The 25204-nt window shown below is 42.4% G+C and overlaps 1 protein-coding gene across 1 annotated transcript in view; it reads left to right on the top strand.

Annotated features, from left to right (window-relative positions):
* The window catches only part of LOC105946420 (vomeronasal type-2 receptor 26), a 31392-nt gene extending 8431 nt beyond the window's left edge, over window positions 1-22961 (top strand). Inside the window, exons 3-7 of the mRNA XM_031895192.1 lie at window positions 11750-12041; window positions 14048-14848; window positions 15366-15593; window positions 21028-21151; window positions 22054-22961. Coding sequence (XP_031751052.1) covers window positions 11750-12041; window positions 14048-14848; window positions 15366-15593; window positions 21028-21151; window positions 22054-22961 — 2353 coding nt within the window. The remainder of the gene's footprint in view (window positions 1-11749; window positions 12042-14047; window positions 14849-15365; window positions 15594-21027; window positions 21152-22053) is intronic.
* The last annotated feature ends 2243 nt before the right edge of the window (window positions 22962-25204 follow it).

The raw sequence follows: 25204 nt of genomic DNA, 5'->3' as shown, positions 1-25204 counted from the left end.
TACTATAGCGGTGAATATTTAGTCGGATAATAAGTAATATAGCGGAAAAGTAATACTATAGCGGTGAGTATTTAGTCGGATAATATACAGTACTATAGCGTGAATATTTAGTCGGATAATATACAGTACTATAGCGGTAAATATTTAGTCGGATAATATACAGTACTATAGCGGTGAATATTTAGTCGGATAATATACAGTACTATAGGGGTGAATATTTAGTCGGATAATATACAGTACTATAGCGTGAATATTTAGTCGGATAATATACAGTACTATAGCGGTAAATATTTAGTCGGATAATATACAGTACTATAGCGGTGAAATATTAGTCGGATAATATACAGTACTATAGCGGTGAATATTTAGTCGGATAATATACAGTACTATAGCGGTGAATATTTTAGTCGGATAATATACAGTACTATAGCGGTGAATATTTAGTCGGATAATATACAGTACTATAGCGGTAAATATTTAGTCGGATAATATACAGTACTATAGTGGTGAATATTTAGTCGGATAATATACAGTACTATAGCGGTGAATATTTAGTTGCCAAAATACATTACTATGTATATTTTGTCGATTTTTTTTATTTGTTAAATTAAAAGTTTTTATTTTTCTGCTTTTGAACTGAGTAATGTCTCGTTATTTTTCCTTCCTTGATATGGTATTCTATACTTTCATGTAGTTTCCCCTACACCCTTACATTTATCAGTAACACATCAATATGCTATATGGGTTAAATGTTTGCAAATATTCTGCCAACAATTTTGCCTTTAGCCCATTTTGCTGAATAGTAAAACTTGCGCTAATTAGTACGTAGCGTATTTTCTGGCGAGTGGGATAACTGCCAATCCAATGTTTTGTTGCCAGAATAATTGCAATATTATATTTGTCCCCGTTTAATAAAGTGCCCATAACATATTTGCCATTTATTCTGTGTCTAAAATCTCCCACTTAATTTAAGCCACTTTACCAAACGGACTCCTAAGTATTTGGCTAAATATTCTTAAATGCCCCCCCCATTTTAATACATTTACAACATTTATACAGCACCTCTCTAGCACTCTGTGCTCTCCCAGGGCAAAATGTTGCCAGTTTTATGCTGCCGATTGTCGCATGCGTAATGTCGCGACAATTAGCGCATGCGATAAATAGCGTGCATGCGGAAAATACCGCGTACGCTATTTATCGCGACAAAAATATTGCATGAAATACCGCGTGTAAAATAGCGCAAATATGCTTATAGTGAATCGTGTGAAAAGCTGCGAAATTTAAGACGCGATAAAATTTTTAACGCACGCTATAAATAGTGCGTGTTAAAATGCACTTTAGTGAATCGGCCCCTATGTTCCTTCCCAGGCATGCTGATTTGCATATGCAAAGTGACTGACACTGAGCTCAGAGTTTGTGTCTCACTATTATAAACAGGCTGTGTATGGCACCCCCAGTCTGTATGGCACCCCCAGTCTGCATGGCACCCCCCCAGGCTGTATGGCACCCCCAGTCTGTATGGCACCCCCCCCAGTCTGTATGGCACCCCCAGTCTGTACGGCACCCCCCCGTCTGTACGGCACCCCCCCGTCTGTACGGCACCCCCAGTCTGTATGGCACCCCCAGTCTGCTCAGCAAACTCTTGCTTTAAAAAGTGCTTTGGTTGAGTAGTAGTAGTCACAGACATCCAATCACAATGGTTCCATTGAACTTGTTCAGTTAGGTGTTAGCTGAAACTGACAGGTGTAAGACAGTAACGTGCATATTTTGGACCGAGAGGACAGATGGTTTGAAAGAGGTGTGAAAGAGGCCATTTATGCCAACCTGGAAAAACCATCCCTGAACAGAGGAGGGGGCCTGAGACACCGCTTGTCACCAACATACAAGGCCGCGTTGACATCCTTACCCCGGCAGTTTCACAACAGTTCACACTTCCAGTCATGTACTTTGAAGGATTAACACCTTCATCAATGAGAATCTTGGTACCATTGTGATTGGATCATACCTTCTTACACCTGTCAGTTTCAGCTAACACCTAACTGAACAAGTTCAATGGAACCATTGTGATTGGATGTCTGTGACTCTACTACCATCAAGAGTTTAAATACCGGGGAATTCCCTACCAGTCATTTGAACTGAAGAAGCCACTCGGATGAGTGGTGAAACGTTTTCAGGAAAAACTCAGAAAAGTCCAGTTGTTTTAGACTTAATTCTACTAGATACTGTATATCATGACCTGGATGAATGAGAATCTTCATAGACATATAGAGGTTGAAGAAAATATTATAAATGCAAGAGAATTGACCAATGAGAATGCTAATTAGATTCCCAGCACTATATCAGCCATTTTGATATTAAAGGACAACTAAAGCCTAAAAAAAGAATATGGCTAGAAATGTTTAGCTATGTGTTTTGGGCCCCTGTACCAGCCCAAAGTCACCAAAGCTCTATAGAAATAAAGATCCATGCCCCTAAAGAGGCCCACAGTAGTTATGTCTAAATACTGAGCTAAAGCTTGTTTGTATTGATATCCTGTAATACAATGTGTATAATAGGGCAGCGCTAGTTTATATGTACCTGTACCCATGATGCACCTGTGTCTCTGTGCCAATGGGATCATTTGTAGCTTCCACCTAGTTCTCTATGGAGGTTGAAGGAAAAATTATATACACAAGAGCATTGACCAATGAGAATGCTGATTAGATTCCCAGCACTATATCAGCCATTTTGATATTATCTTACATATAGAGATAATGATGCCATTTTCCCGTCATTATGTGGCACAGGAATCAGACATGGGGATAAAGGGACAGACTTGTTCAGTGCTGGGAAACTGTGCTTATTGCTCCCAACTCCAATTGCAGGAACAGAGAACAGGGAGCCGGATTTACTCACATCAGCTGGGATTCTCATTGGAGGATTCTTTTGCATATTTATGCAGCCACTGGCTTTGTGCTGTTGTTTTGATAATTTACTATGTTCCCTAAGCTCCACCTCCCAACAGCAGCCCAAAGCAAACTGAGCATGTGCAGGAGCCAGATCTTATAGAAGATGGTCTAACAAAGTAACAAGATGGCAGCCCCCTCTGGACAACTTTGAAAGCATAAATCATTACTTTAATTAGGCTTCTCAACCTCTGGGCTTGTGCAGTAAGTTCATAATGTTTATATCTATGTTTAGTATACAAAATACAGCATTTTTAATTTTAGACTTTAGTTGTCCTTTAAGCCCTGGGGTCAGGAAGCTTGCCCACTGGGCACATGGTAACCGAAATTGCCTGCAGGTTTTTTCAAACCCCCGCAGAAAGGTCTCCAGATCCCCATCCTTTTCCATTTCCGGGAAATTCTCCAGACAGGGTTTAAAACCATTTGTCTCCCTGGACTCACTGCTAGTAGGTGAGGCAGTACCTTTTTGGAGTCATGCCATCTCCAGCTGGAATTGCCTCTCTGCCTGGTGTTCCGCTGCCTCCCGGTCTGCTGCTTTGGCTGCTGTGGTCTCTGCCTGCTGGTGTTGCAGAATGAGCTGAAGCTGTAGGTTCGGGTCAGATGAGCTCAGCTGTTGCAAAGCCAGTTGTAGGGATGACCCTGCCCCACTCTGGGAACTGTCACTGCTGCCATCCTCTGCGTGGTATTGTCTAATGGCAATGTCCATTATTTGGCCCTCCTGGGCAGTACTGGACTCCTGGTCACTCTCAATCAGGGTTGCAATCAGCCAATCCTTGGTCTGGCCTGCCCCGGCTATCCCTCTCTGCTCACAGAGTCTGGCCAGCTGTTCCTTGCCCTGCCCCTGTAGGGTGCCATCTCAGGGGACAATTGCCAAATAAAAGATAGGAAAGAAAAAGGAGAAGGGAAGAGAACTGTTTGCAGGTATGTCTTTAAAAAAATATGCACTGTGTTTGTCCTTCAGGACTGTATATTCCTCACAAGGATTTACAGTCCATTAGTGTGAGGTTTAAACACATAATCCAAGCACTAATGCTCTAATAAAAAAAATAAAAAATAAAATCCCACCGCTGCCTACCAATTGTCACGAACACGCCACTCTCAGACGCGTATGACACAGGGACAGGGCAACAAGGGGTAACACTCAGTCACCTTTCACACAGGTTAGGCTAACAGCAGGCACCCCCAAACACCCCACCATCCCAATTAACTATTCACTGCTCCATCTATCATTAACAGGCGATAGAAACCTAATACACAAATATATCACACAAGCTTTCTCACTGTAGTTAGGGTTAGTTTCCACTAATTCAACAGCATTCTAGCAGCCACAGAGTTAATTTACAAGCACACTCTCCTGCTAGCAGTCAACTAGTTAATTAGTATTTACACAGAACTTGCCCCCTAGTCAATACACACACAGCCAAGCAGTTAATATATTCACATGTAAACAAGGTACGTGAGTCTTTAGAGCCAAAGGACAGAACTTATTTAATTTTATATTTAATATTACAAAGGTAAACAGTGCATTTGAAAATATTTTACAAAAAGAGGCATATACATACAAACAGTAAATAAAATAAAAGGGAATAAAACACAGAGAAACCCTATGTACGTTACTGAGTTATCCTTTGTGTCCTCCTTGAGGTAAGAGTTTGGAAAGTTGAGCCCACCCCCCCACAGATTGGGACCTCAAAAATGAGCTACTAGTACCTGGATCTGTTACCCTTTTATTGCCAACTGGGATGCTCCCTCATTACCATATACATGAGGGGGGAGTGGCCAGGAACTTATCACATGACCCCCCTGTAGAAAGCTGAACTTCTCGTGCCAGCTTCTTGTTATATAATATTGATACTTGCCCAATATTAATATGAAAGTAGGGGCTTGCTTTAACCCATATGTGGGGGATCAGAATGATACCAAACATGAGGGGTGTCTCCTGTCCCAGCCCCCCAGAAACTATCCCCCTAACTGGTGGGTATAGGCAGTCCCTGTTTGGTATCATTGGGAGCCTTGAGGGTTAAAGTGCACCTTGGCACTGATGGTTGGTGATTGTTTATTAGAGCTTCTGAAGAAGTGGCAGTTTGCCACGAAACGCGTTAAGCTGATGTTTTTAATGGAGATATAAATAAACAATATATTTTTTATTGATAACTGGTCCTGGCATGCTCCGTCCATCAAACATATTTTTCTGCATTTCATTACACCTGGACCGGGGGCGATACTGGACATGGAAGCACGGGACCCTTTGGAATGTGGCTTGGTTTCGGTGAGTGCTCCCTACATTGTTCTTATACTGGTATCATTGGGAAGCCTGGGGCCCCCTCATAACCAATACGTGATTTATGAGGATGTGACCCCTAAAGCAAAGGAGATATGGCCCCTTTTCTATAATCCATATTTTCTCATAGCTGCACCCCCTGCTGTTCTTAGGTCCACAATTGCCTTTCTTTGATCAATTCTTCGAATTGTCTGCTCCCTCTGCTGAATTTGTCCCCTTCCCACAGTCCCTGGTTCCATATTTAATTAAGGGTCTCTGTGGGAGCCTGCGACCAGATGTTGATAGGGTTTAACCCTTTGCCATGCCAGGGCAATATTGCTGACATGACACCTCCCCCTTCAAGAGTGCGCAAGGTTGTAAGGCCCCACAGGCCAATAATAACCCTGCCACTACCAGTAGGCATTAACCATTGTACCAATCCGAGTCATTGTCAAAATTCATCGTTATTGAACAATTGTAACAATTATTTTACCTCCCAGGCCTAAACTCTCTTTCCTTAGGATCTTTATCCACATGATCCCTGGCCCTGGAGTGGAAAAATATAGGCACAATGTTCACTTCATCCTTGTTTTTACCCTCACTGCATGGGGTGCCAGTGTGGGTATTAGGCCACAAACTGTAACTGCTTACCGTAGGCACCTGGTCTCTTGCTCCAACCTCGTTCTCACACCCTCTGGTTAGTAGCTGCCTTAGGGGTAACTGGTACTATCATCAATCCCTCCTTGACTCTGACTACCAGCCCCCCTACCATTACTGGTTCTTGCACTGGAGCTATACCTGGCTCCCAGCTACCATCCTTGACCCCAGTCTGAGTGGCACTACCTACTGGGACCCTACTCTGAGTCCTAACCACCTGTCCCCCACACTCCTGCACTGACTCCTGAGATTGGCTTATCTTCTGACCCCCAATCAAGACCTCAGGCAGTTTGGGTACAGGACCAAAAATCCTATGCTGGTTATCCCTCAATGCAGGTAACCTACCTGACTGCCCCAGGGAGACTCCTAGGGGAAACCTCTCTTCCCCTTCTCCCCCCTTACCCCCACTTTGGGACACTGCTGGTTCAGGCACTGTCTGACACTCTCTCTTGTCTCCCAGTCCTCCCTCCCAGCTATCTCTCCATACCTTAACGGTGGCAGTTACTGATGGAGGTGAGTGGTCACACTCCAGTGCGGCTGGACCTAGTGAGACCTGGTCATTGGGCACAAAAGCAGAGAGCATATTCCCCAAATCATTCCCCAACAATACATCGACAGGAATCTCCCACTTAGACCTCTCCCCACACCCCAATCCAAATACACCTTGGCCACAGGCACCTTTGGGTGGTCCCTACCATCCCCTTTATGGACAAAGTCTTCCCAGGAATAATGTCCCCAGTGTTGATAATCTCTGGACGCACCAGAGAAAAATTGGACCCTGAGTCTCTTAGTCCCTGAGTTATTTTGCCCCCCACAGTTACAGGCTGCATATAATGAGATAACCTCTCCATATTACCAGACACAAGCATTACCACTGGCTGCACAGGTGGGTATGGTTCCTTCCTTATTGGGCAGTCAGCAGGAAAAACATCGGAGGCCAGCTCCACACTCTACGTAGGCACTAGATACCCCAAACAAGGACTTTTCACCGGACTGGGCATGCTGTGCAGTACCCCCTGGGTGATGCTCCTTCCTGCTTGGGGACCGCTGTAGAAAAGTTCCCCTCCTGTATGGCAACCTGTTGGCAGTACAGTATATGCCACTTGAACTGCTGTTTTGGGCTCCCAGTCTAGGACAAACTTTTGCTGCTTCCACTGAACAGATACACAGAAACTAGTCCAGTATCATCAGGTCCCCTAATTTAGCAAAAGTGGAAACACTGTGCCCATGAACCCACTGATGGAAGGTGGTCCTCAGTCTACCCACCACATCAGAGTAGCTGTCATTGGCTCAACGCTGTATACTCCTAAATTTCTTGCGGTGCATCTCCGGGGTGATGTAAAAGTGCTGAATCAATGCCTTTTTAATCTCATCATAGTCCCCATCACATTCTGGTGGAAGGTCCACAAAAACTTCCAAAGCTTTGCCCTTAAACCCTGGGGTCAGGAAGCTTGCCCACTGGGCACATGGTAACTGAAATTGCCTGCAGGTTTTTTCAAACCCCCGCAGAAAAGTCTCCAGATCCCCATCCTTTTCCATTACCGGGAAATTCTCCAGACGGGGTTTAAAACCATTTGTCTCCCTGGACTCACTGCTAGTAGGTGAGGCAGTACCTTTTTGGAGTCATGCCATCTCCAGCTGGAATTGCCTCTCTGCCTGGTGTTCCGCTGCCTCCCGGTCTGCTGCTGTGGCCTCCACCTGCTGGTGTTGCAGAATGAGCTGCAGCTGTAGGTTCGGGTCGGATGAGCCCAGCTGTTGCAAGGCCAGTTGTAGGGATGACCCTGCCCCACTCTGGGAACTGTCACTGCTGCCATCCTGCTGCGTGGTATTGTCCAATGGTAATCTCCATTATTTGGCCCTCCTGGGCAGTACTAGACTCCCTCTCTGCTCACAGAGCTTGGCCAGCTGCCTCTTGTAGGGTGCCATCTCAGGGGACAATTGCCTAATAAAAGATAGGAAAGAAAAAGGAGAAGGGAACTTTTTGCAGGTATGTCTTTAAAAAAAATATGCACTGTGTTTGTCCTTCAGGACTGTATATTCCTCACAAGGATTTACAGTCCCTTAGTGCGAGGGTTAAACACATAATCCAAGCACTAATGCTCTAATAAACAATTAAAAAATAATATCCCACCGCTGCCACCAATTGTCACAAACAAAATGGTTACACTCACTGTAATTAGGGTTAGTTTCCACTAATTCAACAGCACTCTAGCAGCCAAAGGGTTAATTTACAAGCACACTCTCCTGCTAGCAGTCAACTTGTTAATTAGTATTTACACAGAACTTGCCCCCTACTCAATACACACACAGCCAAGCAGTTACTATATTCACATGTAAACAAGGTATGTGAGTCTTTAGAGCCAAAGGACAGAACTTATTAAAGAGTATGGAAATTCTGAGCCCATCCCCCAACAGATTGGGACCTCAAAAATGAGCTACTAGTACCTGGGTCTGTTACCTTTTTATTACCAGCTGGGCCCCTCCCTCATTATCATATGCATGAGGAGGGAGTGGCCAGGAACTTGTCCCTTGTAGACCCCCTGTAGAGAGTTGTACTTCTCATGCAAGTTTCTTATCATATAATATTGGTACTTGCCAGTACCCAATATCATTATGAAAATATAGGCTTGTTTTAACCCATATGTGGGCAATCAAAATGATAACAAACAGGAGGGGTGTCTCCTGTTCCAGTCCCCCAGAAACTATCCCCCTAACTGGTGGGTATTGGCAGTTCCTGTTTGGTATTATTGGGAAGCATGGGGCCTCCCCATAACTAATATGTGATTTATGAGGATGTGAACCTTAAAGCAAAGGAGACATGGACCCCTGTCTATAATCCATATTTTCTCATAGCTGCACCCCCTGCTGTTCTTAGGTCCACAATTGCCTTTCTTTGATCAACAGATCAAAGAATCCAAAGGCCCCCAGCTTCCTGCCCCCAAATGGCGGCTTCGAATTGCCTGCTCACTCTGCTGAATTTGTCACCTTCCCACAGTCCCAGGTTCCATATTTAATTAAGGGTCTCTGTGGGAGCCTGCGACCAGATGTTGATAGGGTTTAACCCTTTGCCATGCCGGGGCAATATTGCTGACATGACATATTGCCCTGGCATGACATGACAGGGGCATATCTGTAAATTAAGGGGCAGAAAGCTTTACTGCCCAACAGCAATGTAAGGCAGATGCTACATGCTAAATGATTGGAGGATTGGAAAAGGAATATGACATTATTTACTAGAATTGTGTTCTAATAGTGTGTGGGGGTTCTAGAAGGGCTCACCAGGAAAGGGATACAGTAATGCAGAACAATACTTGGCACAATTAGTATGGGTAAGTACTAAGGGTGTTGTCCTGTGCCCAAATAGAGCAGACAGAGAGCAGGGGTATGGGGGGTTGGCTGTTATATATCTGCTAATGGCAGTTCTGCTCTCCAGATCATTTCCAGCTACAACCTGCACCTCTCCTGTTTAGTGATTTGCCCAAAAATTCACAAAACTAAGTAAAAATTAGCAAAATGGTGAAAAATTAATAACGTGGGTGCCGTGCATGATTTTTTAATGTATCTGCTTCCTTTTTTAATGTGACATGTTGTTTGTTGTGTGGCTCCACTTTATGGCAGAGTTTGCTCCATCTGAATCTGGTACAAAATGTCTTTTTCTTTCTTGATGATATAAAAAGTAATTCGGCTTTACAGAGAATATACTGTATATACTCAAGTATAAGCCTAGTTTTTCAGCACCCAAAATGTGCTGAAAAAATCACCCTCTGCTTATACTCGAGTCGGATGCCATGGGTCCCTCCAGACTAGCACCCTCTCTCCTTTGTGTGCAAATTAGGCCCCCCGCAACCAGACCCTCCAGTGCCCTGGCCTAGGCTCCCACTAGCAATACTTATTTCCCCTTACATCTCCTCTGGGACCGGGTCTGCTGCCAGTTTGCAATGAGCGTGGGGTAGTACTCATATTGTTTTTGTTGACCCTCTTCTCCGCTTACAGAGCTAGTTTACTGTTTTTCTTTGAAATAAATATTGAAAAACATATACCCCACTGATGCCTCAATTAATGTAATTTTATTGGTATTTATTTTGATTATTAAAACTTAGCAGTAGCGGCTGCATTTCCCTCCCTAGGCTTATACTCGAGTCAATACGTTTTTCCAGTTTTCTTAGGTAAAATTAGGCACCTTGGCTTATATTCGGATTGGCTTATACTCGAGTATATACGGTATTAGGATTACAGTTCTGACTTTTCCTGTAAATTCTTCTTTCAGTCATAAGCCTAGAAAATAACTCTAAATTGATAGTTTCAGAAAAGGCCAGATATCCCCAGGCACCGGTGCCTATATTCATTCTACTGAGCAAATTCTCTCTGCTCTCTATAAAATGAGGGTTGGATGAGCCGGGCCCCTTACTCTGTTCTACACATGCAGCCCAACCCTGGGGCCCTATGTCTCTCTGTGCTACTGACTGCTGCTTCTGCATTATATAGGGGCATATTGGCTGCATGGTGGGCTATGCTGGGAGTCACTGCTACAAGTTATTGTGTGAAAGTGCTGATCTATCTGATACTTATGTGTGTGGGACCCTGCAGATCTGGAGATCAGCCCCTCAATCCTGCCTGTCGCCTCCAGATCATTAAAACAGCAAGGGAATATGAATACATGCAGGAAGGAGACATCTTGCTTGGAGGGGTGATGGCTTCATATTTCTATATGTTTAATTATTCCATTCCATGGCACAATTCCAGTAGCTTCGCCTGTCTTTGGTAAGTCCTATCTCCTATGGGCACTAAATGAGAGAAAGGGGTAATCGTAGGAAGTAAGGGACCCTCCCTGCATATGTGGCCAGTAATGGTTGGAATATTCTTGGGACATTCTTACCAACAAATTTATTATTTTTGACTTGCAGAACTCTTTGTTATTCTAACTAAACCCAATGAGCCACATCTTGAGCTTGTAGGTGAGCTCATTTGTGATTTACTTGGCTCATTACCCAGATCATCTTCAATGCATCCGCTTCAATGTCCGCTTGGTCAGGGCCACCATGGTCTGTGTTAGGATCCATTTGTGCTGGCAAATTGTATTAACATTTGTACCTATGGTCAAACAAAGCATATTTAGGGCTTTTAGACTGTTACACAATTGCTTTAGCATGCAATAATTACATTGGCTAAGTAGTCCAAAATGGTGGAATTCAGCTTTAAAAAAACAAGGCATGATGCTCAGCATAAATTGTACCATTTTATTTGTTTTTTGTGTTGCATCTTAGCTACAGTTTGAACTTTCACCATCTAGTTGTGAGTCTGTGTAGAGCAGTGTTTCCCAACCAGTGGCTCAGGGTAACATGTTGCTCACCAACTCTTTGGATGTTGCTCTCAGTGCCCCCAAACCAGGGAGTTATTTGTGAATTCCTGACTTGGGGGCAAGTTTTGGCTGAATAAAACAAGATTTACTACCAAATAAAGCCCCCTGTAAGCAGAGCAACCAGCCACTGTTTGTAATGAGAGACTAGAATATGATTAGTAATGGACAAAAGTTGAAATAAGATAAGATGAAAAAGACCAACAAAAATCCACACTCACAGAAAAAAATTGCCACACTAGAATCAATGATTTAAACATGAAATGAGGTGGAAACATTTTTATATAATTTAAAAAATGAAGTTACAACCAAAAAATTAACAACCAAAAAAATATGTGTGCCCATTTCTAAACACGTTGGTAGTGGAGATAGTGTTATTTCTTAAAGACCCAGTGAGGAGAGAATATAGAGCCAAAGAGAATAATCAAAAGAGAGAACATAGCACAGGCACTTTATAAACTGGTAATAATGAATGAAAAATGAATGATGCCAATAAGTTTTGAAGTAAAGGTGATGTTTTCATTATCTCAGTCCAAATGAACAGGCTTTCCGCTACTTGGTGGATTTTCGCTTTGCCATTGAGCAAATTAACAAGGATTTGGCCTGGTCAGCCAACCTGACCCTGGGGTACCATATATCTGACTCCTGTGGGGATGCAACGAAGGCTGTGAGGAGTGTGTTCCAAATATTATCTGGTACCAGGGAGCCGGTTCCCAATTACTCCTGTGTGGGAAAGAGAAACATTGCTGGGTTTATTGGGGATCTCAGCTCAGAGACAACTGTACCCATAGCCCAGATACTGACTATGTATGGGTATTCCCAGGTAAAAAAAATCATCTTTAAAGATGTTATGAAATTAGCGATGATGTACCATCAACTGCACTCAACTGTCAACCTACCTCCCTTCCCCATCATGGAATCCTTTTGCACATTTTACAGTTTAGAAAAACCTGTGTTTTGCTCTGCAGAGAACATGCGGATAGTAGGGGCTGTTGGTAAAACTAAGGCTGTTATGTGTAGAAAGTTATATTTACCCAATTTTGTCTTGTCAGAATGTGTACTTTTGGAAAATATATGGTTTTCTAGGGTCTCCGTACTGTTAGGGGGTCTTATGGCAGATAATACACATACCGGGTGCAAAAACTGCATGAGCCGGAGCGTCTTATGTGAAAATTCATATGCACTATTTTTATTTGGGTGCCCCTGTACCCCACATAGTTTGGTAAATCTATGCATATAGGGCATCAAACTGTTCAGTAGACCCCTGGCGTTCATATTTAGAATGTTTAATGTTGATACAGTACAAAATATGGGGGTACATAATGTGGTAAAATGCAAGCTTTGTGACAATTTTCAGAAATGTCATAAAAACCGTTCTGATTAGCATAGCTTTGTAGTTTGGTAGTTTGCAGTATAAAGATGTATTTACCGATTTATGTTTTGTCAGAATGTGTACTTTTGGAAAATCGTTTTCTAAGGTCTCCGTACTGTTAGAGGGTCTAATGCCACATAATGCACATGCCGGTAGCTTATATTGCAGCGTATACACTTTGTATGCACTAACTTCTTTCGGGGTCTCTAAATGCCAGATACAGTGCTGATCCTATGCACAATGGGCATCAAACTGTTCAGCGGACCCCTGGCTTTCATATTTAGGGTGTGTTTTCTTGGTACCTAATGTTATGTGGGAGATAAGGTGCTTGAAATTGGAAGATTTGATGTGATTTTCAGGTATTTCATCAAAACTGGCAATTTTGGGAAAGCATTGCGACTCTGTAATTTAGAGTAGAAAGATATTGGTACCAATTTTTAATTTGCCTGAAAGTGTACTTTCCAAAAATATATGGTTTTGGGGGGTCAATGTATTTTTTGTGTTTTTACCCCACAGAAAATGCAGTAAACATGTTGAATTTTCAGTAGCTAAAGAGATCTCTGGGGCAATTTGTATGCACTAACTTCCTTATGGGGTCTCTAAATGCCAGATACATTGGTGATCCTGTGCACAATGGGCATCAAACCATTCAGCGGACCCTTGGCTTTCATACTTAGGATGTGTTTTCTTGGTGCCTAATGTTATGTGGGAGATATGATGCTTGAAAGTGGAAGATTTGAGGCGATTTTCTAGAATTTTCATAATTTTTTATAGAAACTGCTAAATTCCGGAAAGCATTGCTGTTTGGTACTTAGGAGTTGGAAGACATAGTTACCCATTTTGGATTCATCAGAATGTGTACTTTTCAAAAATATATGGTTTCCTGGGGTAAACCTAATGTTCCAGGATTTTTGGCTTTGGAATGTAAAGTATGCCGTATTCTGCTGTAATGCTTTGAAAATTTAGTAATTTACTGCTGGGAGTTTTTGATCTATAGAAGTCAGAGATCTCAATAAAACTATACATATCAGGTATTGGCACGCTCAGGAGACATGAGGCTTTCCAAATCAGTTGAATTTTTGTTCATAAAATAAAATATGTTTCTGGTATAAATCCCTATATCATGAAAAATAGCATTTTTTCCTTTTTTTTTGTATTTCAAGCTCTACATCTCGTTTCAGAAGTGGAAATACACAGAACCGCAGGCAGATTTGGAAAGCTCAGGTTCTCCTGAAAAAAACAATATATAGTTTGCCTACCTAAACTTAACCCTGCCCCCAGTAAAAGCCCCTAAATTGAGAGAGCACAGAATGTTTACAAAACGTCTGGCACTGAGGGGAACTGAAATGTCAAATATTGCTGGCATTTTAAGGGTTAAAAGAGAAATGTGTTATTCTTAAAATTTCTTGTTTACTTTTCTTATTACTCAGAGCTTTACCATCTCTCCATCTCTATAGATCAGTTACGGAGCGACAGACCCATCGCTCAGAGACAGAGACACCTTCCCGTACTTCTTCCGCACAGTACAAAGTGATGAAGCCAATTATTTTGCTTTAAGTAAATTATTGAGACATTTTGGTTGGACCTGGGTTGGAATAATTACATCTGATGATATGAGCGCGGAGGAAGAACTTCACAGTTTGGCCAAATATCTCTCTAGGGAAGGCGTCTGCATTGAGTTTTCAATAAAGATACAAATCTATAAAATAAAGGATTTTCCTTTGAATCAACATGAAAGCACAATTCTGGGATCCTTTACCAGTGTCATTATTCTTAGTGGAACAGCTTCTATTACGTTTGTGGCAGTATTACCTTTTGTGCTCCAAAAAAAGACTTTGATCCTTTCATCTAATTGGGGGACTAATGATATTGTTGTTGGATACGCTATGGAAATATTTAATTGCAGTTTGGTGTTTGTGCCACGTTACCATTATGATCTCGGGACTCCTGAAATGAGCAGATTTTTAGAGGATTTACATCCATCAAAATTCCCAGATGATGAGTTAGTTGAAGATATCTTCCTAATGTTCCATTTGTGTTTGTCAAAAGACCAAAATAAGAATAATTTGTATGAATATACTTCCCCGCATACTCTTCATAACTGCACCGGGCTGGAGCGTATCACAGACCTTTACTATTTTAGTGGTAAAGCCAGTTCTCCCCGAGTGCATCTGGCAGTTGATATAATGTCCCGAGCTCTTCATGATATGAACGTGTTGTTTATCAACAAATCCATTAAGCCCCCCTATAAGTACCAGGTAATTGGCACAAATACTAGGACAGTGCCCTGTGTATGACTAGGTCTCTGACAAACACCTAAACACCTTGGGGCTCATTTATAAACACTGTTCAAATTTGCAACTGGGCAGTAACCCATGGCAACCAATCAAACTAATGCATTCATTGTTTAACCTGCAGCTAGCTAAAAAAGCCAAGCACTGATTGGTTGCTCTGCGTTACGACATATAGGCAAATGTGCCCAGTGTTTATAAATGAGCCCTCTTTTCTTTCATTAATAATTCTTTAGGTGCAGAGATAACAGAGGGTGCCCCAATGTTTATAGCAATGGCTATTTATACAAAACATGCCCAAAACCATGTGACTCAAAAAGAATAAACAATATATCAAAGCAGGATTGAATAACACCCCATATTGTTTAATATGAGTTTATTTACTCTATAAGACATGAATGTGAGTTATTACTGTCTTTATATGTTTAACATGTCTGCATGGAATGAATTGTGATTTAATATGATTTATTCTTGTGTGTAGGAGTTGCATCATTTTTTAAAAAAACATCAATACAGAACCCAAACTGGACCAACCTTCAAATTTGATGAACATGGGGAGTACATCTCTGGGTTACAGATCTATAATTACATTTTTTCCAGAGACGGTTACCTAACGAAAAAGCTCTTCGGTGAATTCTCACCGTGGGGATCCCCAGATCAGCAGCTGAAAATCACATCATCATTAATACAATGGAAGACAAGTAATAATGACGTAAGCAAAATGATATTTATACCGATAAACATTTTAACATTAACATTTTATTTTCAAATATATTAATATTACATATCTAAGGACGGGGCAGGCACAGTATGATAGCCAGCTCAGATTTTAAAATACATTTATTACAGGTAGAGATGATTTAATAAAAAAATGAATTTGGGTTTCATGTTTAGATTGCAAGGGACTTTTGATATACAACTTTTTATGTGTGGGTGACAGTTCCCTTTTAGCCCTTTAGCTTCCAAGCACATATGGAGTATGTTTTTTGCAGAGAGTTTGGAGTGATGACAGCCCCCTGGGCAATGAGCCATGTCATTCCTGTGATGCAATCATCGCAGGACCAACCTCCAAGCAGCAGATGTGATAGTGTCTGATGCTTGTCCTGCACCTAACCCCCCTCCAGCGCCACCCACTCACTTCCTGTTCTGTGAGGCTCTGCAGAAAGAACCCTCCAGGACCCCTCCATGTGATCCTTGAACAGGTAAGTGCCCTTTATTTGCACTACTACACACACTTACATACATTTACACACACAAACAGCGCACAATTTAGCACAGTTATTTTTACATTTTGCACACTTTAGCACACTAATATACACTCATATACACACTGTCACACAACTTTTAGATGTGTACACACACGTATAAACAAATACTCACAAACACTTTTTTTTAACTTATTCATTTTATCCCTTTATATTTAGTTTTTTCCCTAAAAACTGTTTATTTTGACAGCGTGACTATTGGATCAGATATTCTGACCACTAATTATGCTGTTGTGTGACTTATTTTATTTCATTGATTTGCACAATTTTTGTTGTTTTATTACATTTTTATCCCTATATTAGTGTTCCTGATCTGTTTTTAGCGTAGCTTTGCCATGTGTAACTTTGGTGTAGAAAAATAACTTTTCCTATTTTGAATTCATCAGAATGTGTATTTTCCAAAAATATATGGTTTTCTGAGGGTCTCTGTATAGTTAGGGGGGGTTACGGCACATAATATGCTGACAGGGGGCTCTGTATAGTTAGGGGGGTTACGGCACATAATATGCTGACAGGGGGCTCTGTATAGTTAGGGGGTTACAGCACATAATACGCTGACAGGGGGCTCTGTATAGTTAGGGGGGGTTACAGCACATAATACGCTGACAGGGGGCTCTGTATAGTTAGGGGGGGTTACGGCACATAATACGCTGACAGGGGGCTCTATATAGTTAGGGGGGTTACAGCACATAATACGCTGACAGGAGGCTCTGTATAGTTAGGGGGGGTTACGGCACATAATATGCTGACAGGGGGCTCTGTATAGTTAGGGGGTTTACGGCACATAATACGCTGACAGGAGGCTCTGTATAGTTAGGGGGTGTTACGGCACATAATACGCTGACAGGGGGCTCTGTATAGTTAGGGTGGGTTACGGCACATAATACACTGACAGGGGGCTCTGAATAGTTAGGGGGGTTACGGCACATAATACACTGATAGGGGGCTCTGTATAGTTAGGGGGGGTTATGGCACATAATACACTGACAGGGGGCTCTGTATAGTTAGGGGGGGTTACGGCACATAATATGCTGACAGGGGGCTCTGTATAGTTAGGGGGGGTTACGGCACATAATATGCTGACAGGGGGCTCTGTATAGTTAGGGGGGATACGGCACATAATACACTGACAGGGGGCTCTGTATAGTTAGGGGGGGTTACGGCACATAATACGCTGTCAGGGGGCTCTGTATAGTTAGGGGGGTTAAGGCACATAATACGCTGACAGGGGGCTCTGTATAGTTTGGGGGGGTTACGGCACATAATACGCTGACAGGGGGCTCTGTATAGTTAGGGGGTGTTATGGCACATAATACACTGACAGGGGGCTCTGTATAGTTGGGGGGGTTACGGCACATAATATGCTGACAGGGGGCTCTGTATAGTTACGGGGGTTATGGCACATAATACGCTGACAGGGGGCTCTGTATAGTTGGGGGGGTTACGGCACATAATATGCTGACAGGGGGCTCTGTATAGTTAGGGGGGTTATGGCACATAATACGCTGACAGGGGGCTCTGTATAGTTGGGGGGTTACGGCACATAATATGCTGACAGGGGGCTCTGTATAGTTAGGGGGGTTATGGCACATAATACGCTGACAGGGGGCTCTGTATAGTTACGGGGGTTATGGCACATAATACGCTGACAGGGGGCTCTGTATAGTTAGGGGGGGTTACGGCACATAATACCCTGACAGGGGGCTCTGTATAGTTAGGGGGGTTATGGCACATAATACGCTGACAGGGGGCTCTGTATAGTTGGGGGGTTATGGCACATAATACGCTGACAGGGGGCTCTATATAGTTGGGGGGTTACGGCACATAATATGCTGACTGGGGGCTCTGTATAGTTAGGGGGGGTTGCGGCACATAATACGCTGACAGGGGGCTCTGTATAGTTAGGGGGGGTTACGGCACATAATACCCTGACAGGGGGCTCTGTATAGTTAGGGGGGGTTACGGCACATAATACGCTGTCAGGGGGCTCTGTGTGCAAAAGCTGAGTTGGCAGGCGAGAAATCCATATGCGCTATTTTCATTTTGGGGTCATACACACCGCAGACTTTATTATATCTATGCATATTGGGCATCAAACTGTTCAGTAGGCCTTAGGTGTTCCTATTTGGGGTGATTTGCCTTTGTATGCAAGAAACTCTGTGAGATAAATGCGGCAAATGAAAACATTTTTAGGAGACAAGACAATGCTTGATCGGAAACTGCAGCCTTACTGCCCAATTAAAGGGACACTAAACCCTGCTGCACAGTGCAGCTCAACCAAACTTTACTCAGTAGTTGCTGAACTACAAGTCCCAGAATAATGTAACATATATTGAAGGGTGAGGCATGCTGGGAGCTGTAGTCCAGCAACATCAGGGCTGTATTGTTAAAGCAATATTGCCCAATAAAACTTTCCCAGCTCTCTAGGGCAAGCATTGGCAGCATTGAAATGCAAAAGAATCCTCCAATGAGAATCCCAGCTGATGTGAGTAAATCCGGCTCCCTGTTCTCTGTTCCTGCAATTGGAGTTGGGAGCAATAAGCACAGTTTCCCAGCACTGAACAAGTCTGTCCCTTTATCCCCATGTCTGATTCCTGTGCCATATAATGACGGGAAAATGCCATCATTATCTCTATATGTAAGATAATATCAAAATGGCTGATATAGTGCTGGGAATCTAATTAGCATTCTCATTGGTCAATGCTCTTGTGTATATATTTTTTCCTTCAACCTCCATAGAGAACTAGGTGGAACCTACAAATGACCCCATTGGCACAGAGACACAGGTGCATCATGGGTACAGGTACATATAAACTAGTGCTGCCCTATTATACACATTGGGTTACAGCACATCATGTACACACTTCCCTCAATCAAGCAAAAACTAATGTACTTTCTAAACAAACAAGAAAAAGCTTCTGGATGCTATAGATCTACAAATATCTTGCATTGCCATTTCTGCCAAGCTGAGAATTATAACTCAACCAAAACACTTTTCAAAGCAGGAGTTTGCCAAGCAGACTGGGGGTGCCATACACAGCCTGGGGGTGCCGAGCAGCCTGGGGGTGCCATACACAGCCTGGGGGTGCCATACACAGCCTGGGGGTGCCATGCAGCTTGGGGGTGCCATACAGACTGGGGGTTCCATACACAGCCTGTTTATAATAGTGAGACACAAACTCTGAGCTCAGTGTCAGTCACTTTGCAAATCAGCATGCCTGGGAAGGAACATAGTGTTTGTGCAGAGGTTCCCCTGTACATGTTGTTCTGCCTATACACCTACTGGCACAGTTTGGCCTCTCCCCGTGTGTAATGCACACACACCCCCATGCAGTAGTTGGGCAATGCAAAAGATGGAAAGCTACTGGGGGCATCTTCGGGGGCATCTTCGGGGGCATCTTCGGGGGCATGGGGCTTTATTTCTATGGAGCTTGGGTGACTTTGGGCTGGTACAAGGGCCCAAAACACCTAGCTAAGCATTTCTAGCCATATTCTTTTTTAGGCTTTAGTTTCCCTTTAAAGGAGAAGGAAAGACTAATAAAGAGTTAATCCCAAGCTGTAGGCATACCCTCAGTTCTCTCAATAGTGCCCTTAAGTCTCTCCATATTTCTCCCGTTCAGAAGATCAGAAGCCAAACCGGAAGAAAAAATGCTGAGCTGTGTAATGAAAGTTCCCATAATGCCTCGCTCCTGCACAGACACCTAGACCAGTGAACATGCTCAGTTAGTTAGACTATGAGGAAGCTTCCTGCTGATTGGCTCAGATCCACACTCCTAAGGGGGGGAGGGAGTTCTTAGCATTCTTGAGGGAGGGGGGAGCAGGAGAGGGGAGAGAGCTGCGTGTCTCTGGCAGAGGAATTACAGACACAACTAATCTTCTGACAGAGGACTCAGTGCAGCTGTGAGTGCTTATGGCTGTATTTCCCTTTCTGATAAAGCCACTGAGTTTGTACCTTTCCTTCTCCTTTAAAGCTTAGTGAATGTGCCCAGTCATTGAAGCAACTGATTCAAATCATTTTTTATATTTCATAAAACAGTTTGATATTGTTATGAATAAGTAGACTGTCCAGTGACTGATTAAGTGTATAAACTGCTGTTTTTAACATATTAAATAGAGTATTTTATTTCCCATGCTTTGTAGCTATGTAAGATAACAGCAAGGTGCCTGACATAGAGTTTGGAATCCGCATTCCCATTGGTGCATACGTTTCCATTTGTAATAAAGTTTTTGCACAATAGAATTCTCATTGGTGATTATCTTGAGAAGTTTGATCTCAACCTCTATAGATTAGGGTGAGCAGATCACTTGACAATTCAGGCACCCGTCTAAACAATCCAGCTAGTGGCTGATAGGAATTTATATACAATGCAATCATTGCTGCCCAAAACATGTATTTATTAGCTGTGTCTGGCCCCTACTTTAGATAATGGGGGGGCAACGTAAGTGGGGCAGCTTTACAGTTGGATTTAGTTTCCCTTTAAAGGCTCTCTGGGAACCATCTGCACCCAGATTCTCTTGATAAGCTGAAGGTTGATGCTGGGTTTTATATCTCCTTGGTTGGTTGGTCAAATTAGAAAAAGAATTGAAATGTTTGAAAAGTTGCTTTGATTATCATCTTAGTTAGCCAATAAATAAAGGTATGACATTTAGCCCACATTTGTTATGTTTCATTCATTTTGACTGGATATCTGTCAGGCTGTAGTGTGGCCATATGGGATGTGTTGTATGTGCTGATTATTGACCATTGCATAGTATTATACAGTATTGTATAGAGTGAATATAGTTTCACTATTTTGTTTTTATCTATATTCCATGACAAATATTATCCTTCAGGGCATTACAATTCTCCCAGATTTTTGTGCATTTTTATGATATTTCTAGATCCCAAGAGCCCAATGCTCAGACAACTGTCTCCCCGGCTTTAGGAAGGCACCAAGGCCCCGAGCCCAGTCCTGCTGCTATGACTGTGTCCCGTGTTCAGAGGGAGAGATCTCCAATATAACTGGTACAATACATCATTTTTAAAAATGTATCAAGTATTATAGCTTGAGTCTCTGAAATGATTTAAACAGTGAACACAGAGAGAGAATAATAGAGAGTAGTGATGAGCAAAACTGTCCTATTTCTATTTGCCCCAAATGTTTTGAAATAGCATTTTGGCAATTGCATTGTAGTCAATAGGCATTTCTTCTCCAAATGCATTGGAGCCAATAGACCAGGGACCCCCAACCTTTTTAATCCTTAAGCCACACTAAAAAGTGATGGTGAGCAGCACAAGCATAAAAAAGTTCCTGGGGTGCCAAATAAGGGCTGTGATTGGCTATTTGGTAGCCCCTATGTGGACTGGCAGCCTACAGGAGGTTCTGTTTGGATGAGGTTCTGTTTTTTATGCAACCAAAACTTGCCTCCAAGCCAAGAATTCTAAAATAACAACCTGCTTTGAGGCCCCTGGGAGCAACATCCAAAGGTTGGGGAGCAACATGAGCGACTGGTTGGGGATCCCTGCAATAGGGAGTCAGTCATCTCTGAGTAACACTGTTCTTTATTTTTGATGCCATATAAAGATGGCACCCAGCTTAATGTGTTTTATGTAAATAATTAAAGGCACAGTCTTATTTGTTCTGCATTTTTGTGTCCTGTCTCCTGTCTGCATAAGAAACCTGCGTGCCTACTATTTCAAAAGCTAATTCTCCCTGGGAAACCTTACAACCTTACATTATAGCAGAACCCAGCCCTCACCGCACTCCAGTACGTTTCCCAAACAAATTAAATAACTCCATGTTCCCAATATATTAAAAAAAAAAAGTCTAATTTGGATTCACATAATTCCCCACATCAACGCGTTTTGGTATTTCATAATATATTATTATATAAGGGTTTTACCATGATTTCTTTTCTCATTTACAGACAGTGAGAACTGCATTACATGCCCAGACCTTGAATGGCCCAATAAGAACAGGACTATCTGCATTGTGAAAACAGAAGATTGTCTCTCCTACACTAATGATGTGATTTCTATTATTTTTTCATCAATCTCAGTTCTCTTCTTTCTCATAACTCTGCTAATACTGGTAGTCTTCATTTCCAACCATGACACCCCCATAGTGAGAGCCAACAACCGGAGCCTGAGCTTCCTCCTCCTTGTCTCCATCAAGCTGAGCTTCCTCAGTGTGTTTCTGTTCCTCGGTCGCCCTGTGGATATAACCTGCATGCTGCGCATCATCACTTTTGGAATCACCTTCTCCATAGCTGTCTCTTCTCTCCTGGCCAAGACTATCATGGTTTGTGTTGCTTTCAAAGCCACCAAGCCAGGGAGCTCATGGAGAAAATGGCTGGGAGTCAAACTGTCCAATTCTGTAGTCTTGTTCTGCTCATCCATTCAAATAATCATCTGCATGACTTGGTTGGCCATTTCTCCTCCCTTTCAGGAACTGGACATTCACACTTCCCCTGGAACCATCATCATTCAGTGCAATGAGGGCTCAGCTATTGGCTTTTACTCAGTTATTGGGTATATGGGGCTTCTGGCAGCTGTTAGTTTTGTTTTAGCATTTTTAGCTCGGAGCTTACCGGACAGTTTTAATGAGGCCAAGTACATCACTTTCAGCATGCTGCTCTTCTGCAGTGTTTGGATCACAATGATCCCGGCCTATCTGAGCACCAAAGGCAAAAACACTGTGTGTGTGGAGATATTTGCCATACTCACCTCAAGCGCGGGCCTTTTAGCCTGTATATTTCTGCCCAAATGTTACACTATATTATATAGACCTGAGATGAACAAAAAATCCCATTTACTTGGAAACAAAGCCTCATAATCATGCTCCCTTTCCCTGTAGTCCAAGTAGAAATATGACTGTTTGCAGGTTTAATGTTAAACGTTTAACATCAGAGATGTGGAGGCTGATTAAATAATGACCGGGGGTTCCAGTTTGAGCAATCACTTACTGAAAACATATGGGGGTTCCTGAACTCCCAAGTGGTTTCTGTATCCAATTATCTCAGTTTTGTGCCAAATGGTTTATATGCTTAAAACTAGCTGAGCTTTTTATTCTTTTCAAAATAACTTTAGTTGCCTTGATCAGCCTTTGGGCTTCTCACTGCTATTCGCACAGTAGTCTTGGGTATTATACTTGTTACAGAAGTTATCCAAGCTCCTTTTAAAGACACAAATCTGCCACCAAAACCTCACCAAGTAGGGTATTCTACACCCTGACTGCTCTTGACCTGAAGAACCATTTGTACTGCTTCAAATAAAACTTCTGTTCCTTAAGTTTAAAAGGGTGGTCTCTGGTTCTTTGTTACAGAAGAGCATATTTTGGTGCAAGTACTTTAGAAGAATGGGGTAGTGGGCAACTAAGTATGGGGAAAAGCGCTGGAGCGCAACTCTGCAATTACAAATGGCCCCTTCAGTGTCTTAGTCAGTTTGTTATAGAGTTTGCTCTCCACATTATGATTACTGTTCCCTAAATGCTTATCCACACTAGTGCTGAAGATAAATGCAGTTTTTTAAGTTATAACCACATCCAAAAGAGCATCTTTTCTGGTTGGATCCTGACCTACCTGAATTAAATAGTTATTATTTAGCATATTCCTAAGGCGGTTAGATTTTTCAGATTTGCAGTATCTAGAATTAAGTCTAAAACAACTGGACTTTTCTGAGTTTTCTTGAAACATTTTAGCACTCATCCAAGTGGCTACTTCAGTTCAAATGACTGGTAGGGAATTCCCCGGCATTTAAACCCTTAAAGGGACACTAAACCCTGCAGCACAGTTTCCCAGCACTGAACAAGTCTGTCCCTTTATCCCCATGTCTGATTCCTGTGCCATATAATGACGGGAAAAATGCCATCATTATCTCTATATGTAAGGTACCAGCAAGGGGCCTGACACAGTGCTGGGAATCTGCATTCTCATTGGTCACTTCTCTTGCGTCTTTAACTAAGTTTTCAGTCAGTAGAATATTTATTGTTGAATTGGTTTCTATGTATAATTATGTTTTTTATCAACATCTATAGAGAACTAGGGAGCCCAGTGGGGCAGCTTTACGGTTGGGTTTAGTGTCCCTTTAAGGGCAGTACAGTCACAGGCATCCAATCACAATGGTTCCATTGAACTTATTCAGTTAGGTGTTGGCTGAAACTGACAATTGTGATAAAACTATTATTCAGTCACAATGATACCATGATTCTCACTGAGGCAGGAGTTAATCTTTCAATGTACATTGTTGTATTGACAATGTGTTTCTCTTCCAAAATGTGGGTATTCAATGCTCGGAATACTGGGTTCATATGTACCTAGCTCCCTCTGCCATTTTAGCTTGATCTTGGTAGCTTCCTGCTGCAGTTATAGCTGTTGGAAGCTCAGGTCACACATTCCTAAGGGAGGGGGCAGTGAGTTCTTATGCATTCTTATGGTAGGGGGAGCAGAAGAAGGGGGGAGAGGGAGAGAGGAGAGAACTGAGCAGACTTGGGCCCCAAACCTGAAGGGGATCTAAAAAAGAGGAAGTCTGATACCAAAGATCATGTTTACAAAAAAGAAAACAAGAAATACTGTGTTTCTTTTGATAGAGGACTCAGTGCAGCATTTCTGTGAGTGCTTATGACTGTAGTTACACAGACCTTTCTGATAAAGCTTGCTTAGTTTTTACCTTTCCTTCTACTTTATTCTTATGAAACATATCTCTCCTATGGCCTCAGCTCAGGAAATGTTGCCTTACTTGTGGCTAGTGATGGGCAAAATATTTCGCCAGGCAGCCAAGCGGCAAATTTCTCTGTTTTGCCATTGGTGGATTGTTTCGTGAAATGAATGAAAAAATTTCAAAAGAATAGCCGCGGGCAACAAAAGAGAAGCCGCAGGCGACAAAAGAATGGCCGCGCAACGAAAGAAAAGCAGCGGGTGACAAAAGAATAGCCGCGCGACAAAAGAAAAGCTGTGGGCGACAAAAGAAAATCCGAGCGACAAAAGAAAAGCCGCGGGTGACAAAAGAATAGCCGCGCGACAAAAGAATAGCCGCGCAACAAAAGAATAGCTGCGCAACAAAAGAAAATCCACGGGTGAC

Source organism: Xenopus tropicalis, chromosome 1, assembly GCF_000004195.4.
Source record: "Xenopus tropicalis strain Nigerian chromosome 1, UCB_Xtro_10.0, whole genome shotgun sequence".
Taxonomy (NCBI): domain Eukaryota; kingdom Metazoa; phylum Chordata; class Amphibia; order Anura; family Pipidae; genus Xenopus; species Xenopus tropicalis.
Note: the sequence above shows the minus strand (reverse complement) of the source record. Positions and strands in the feature narration are given on the sequence as shown.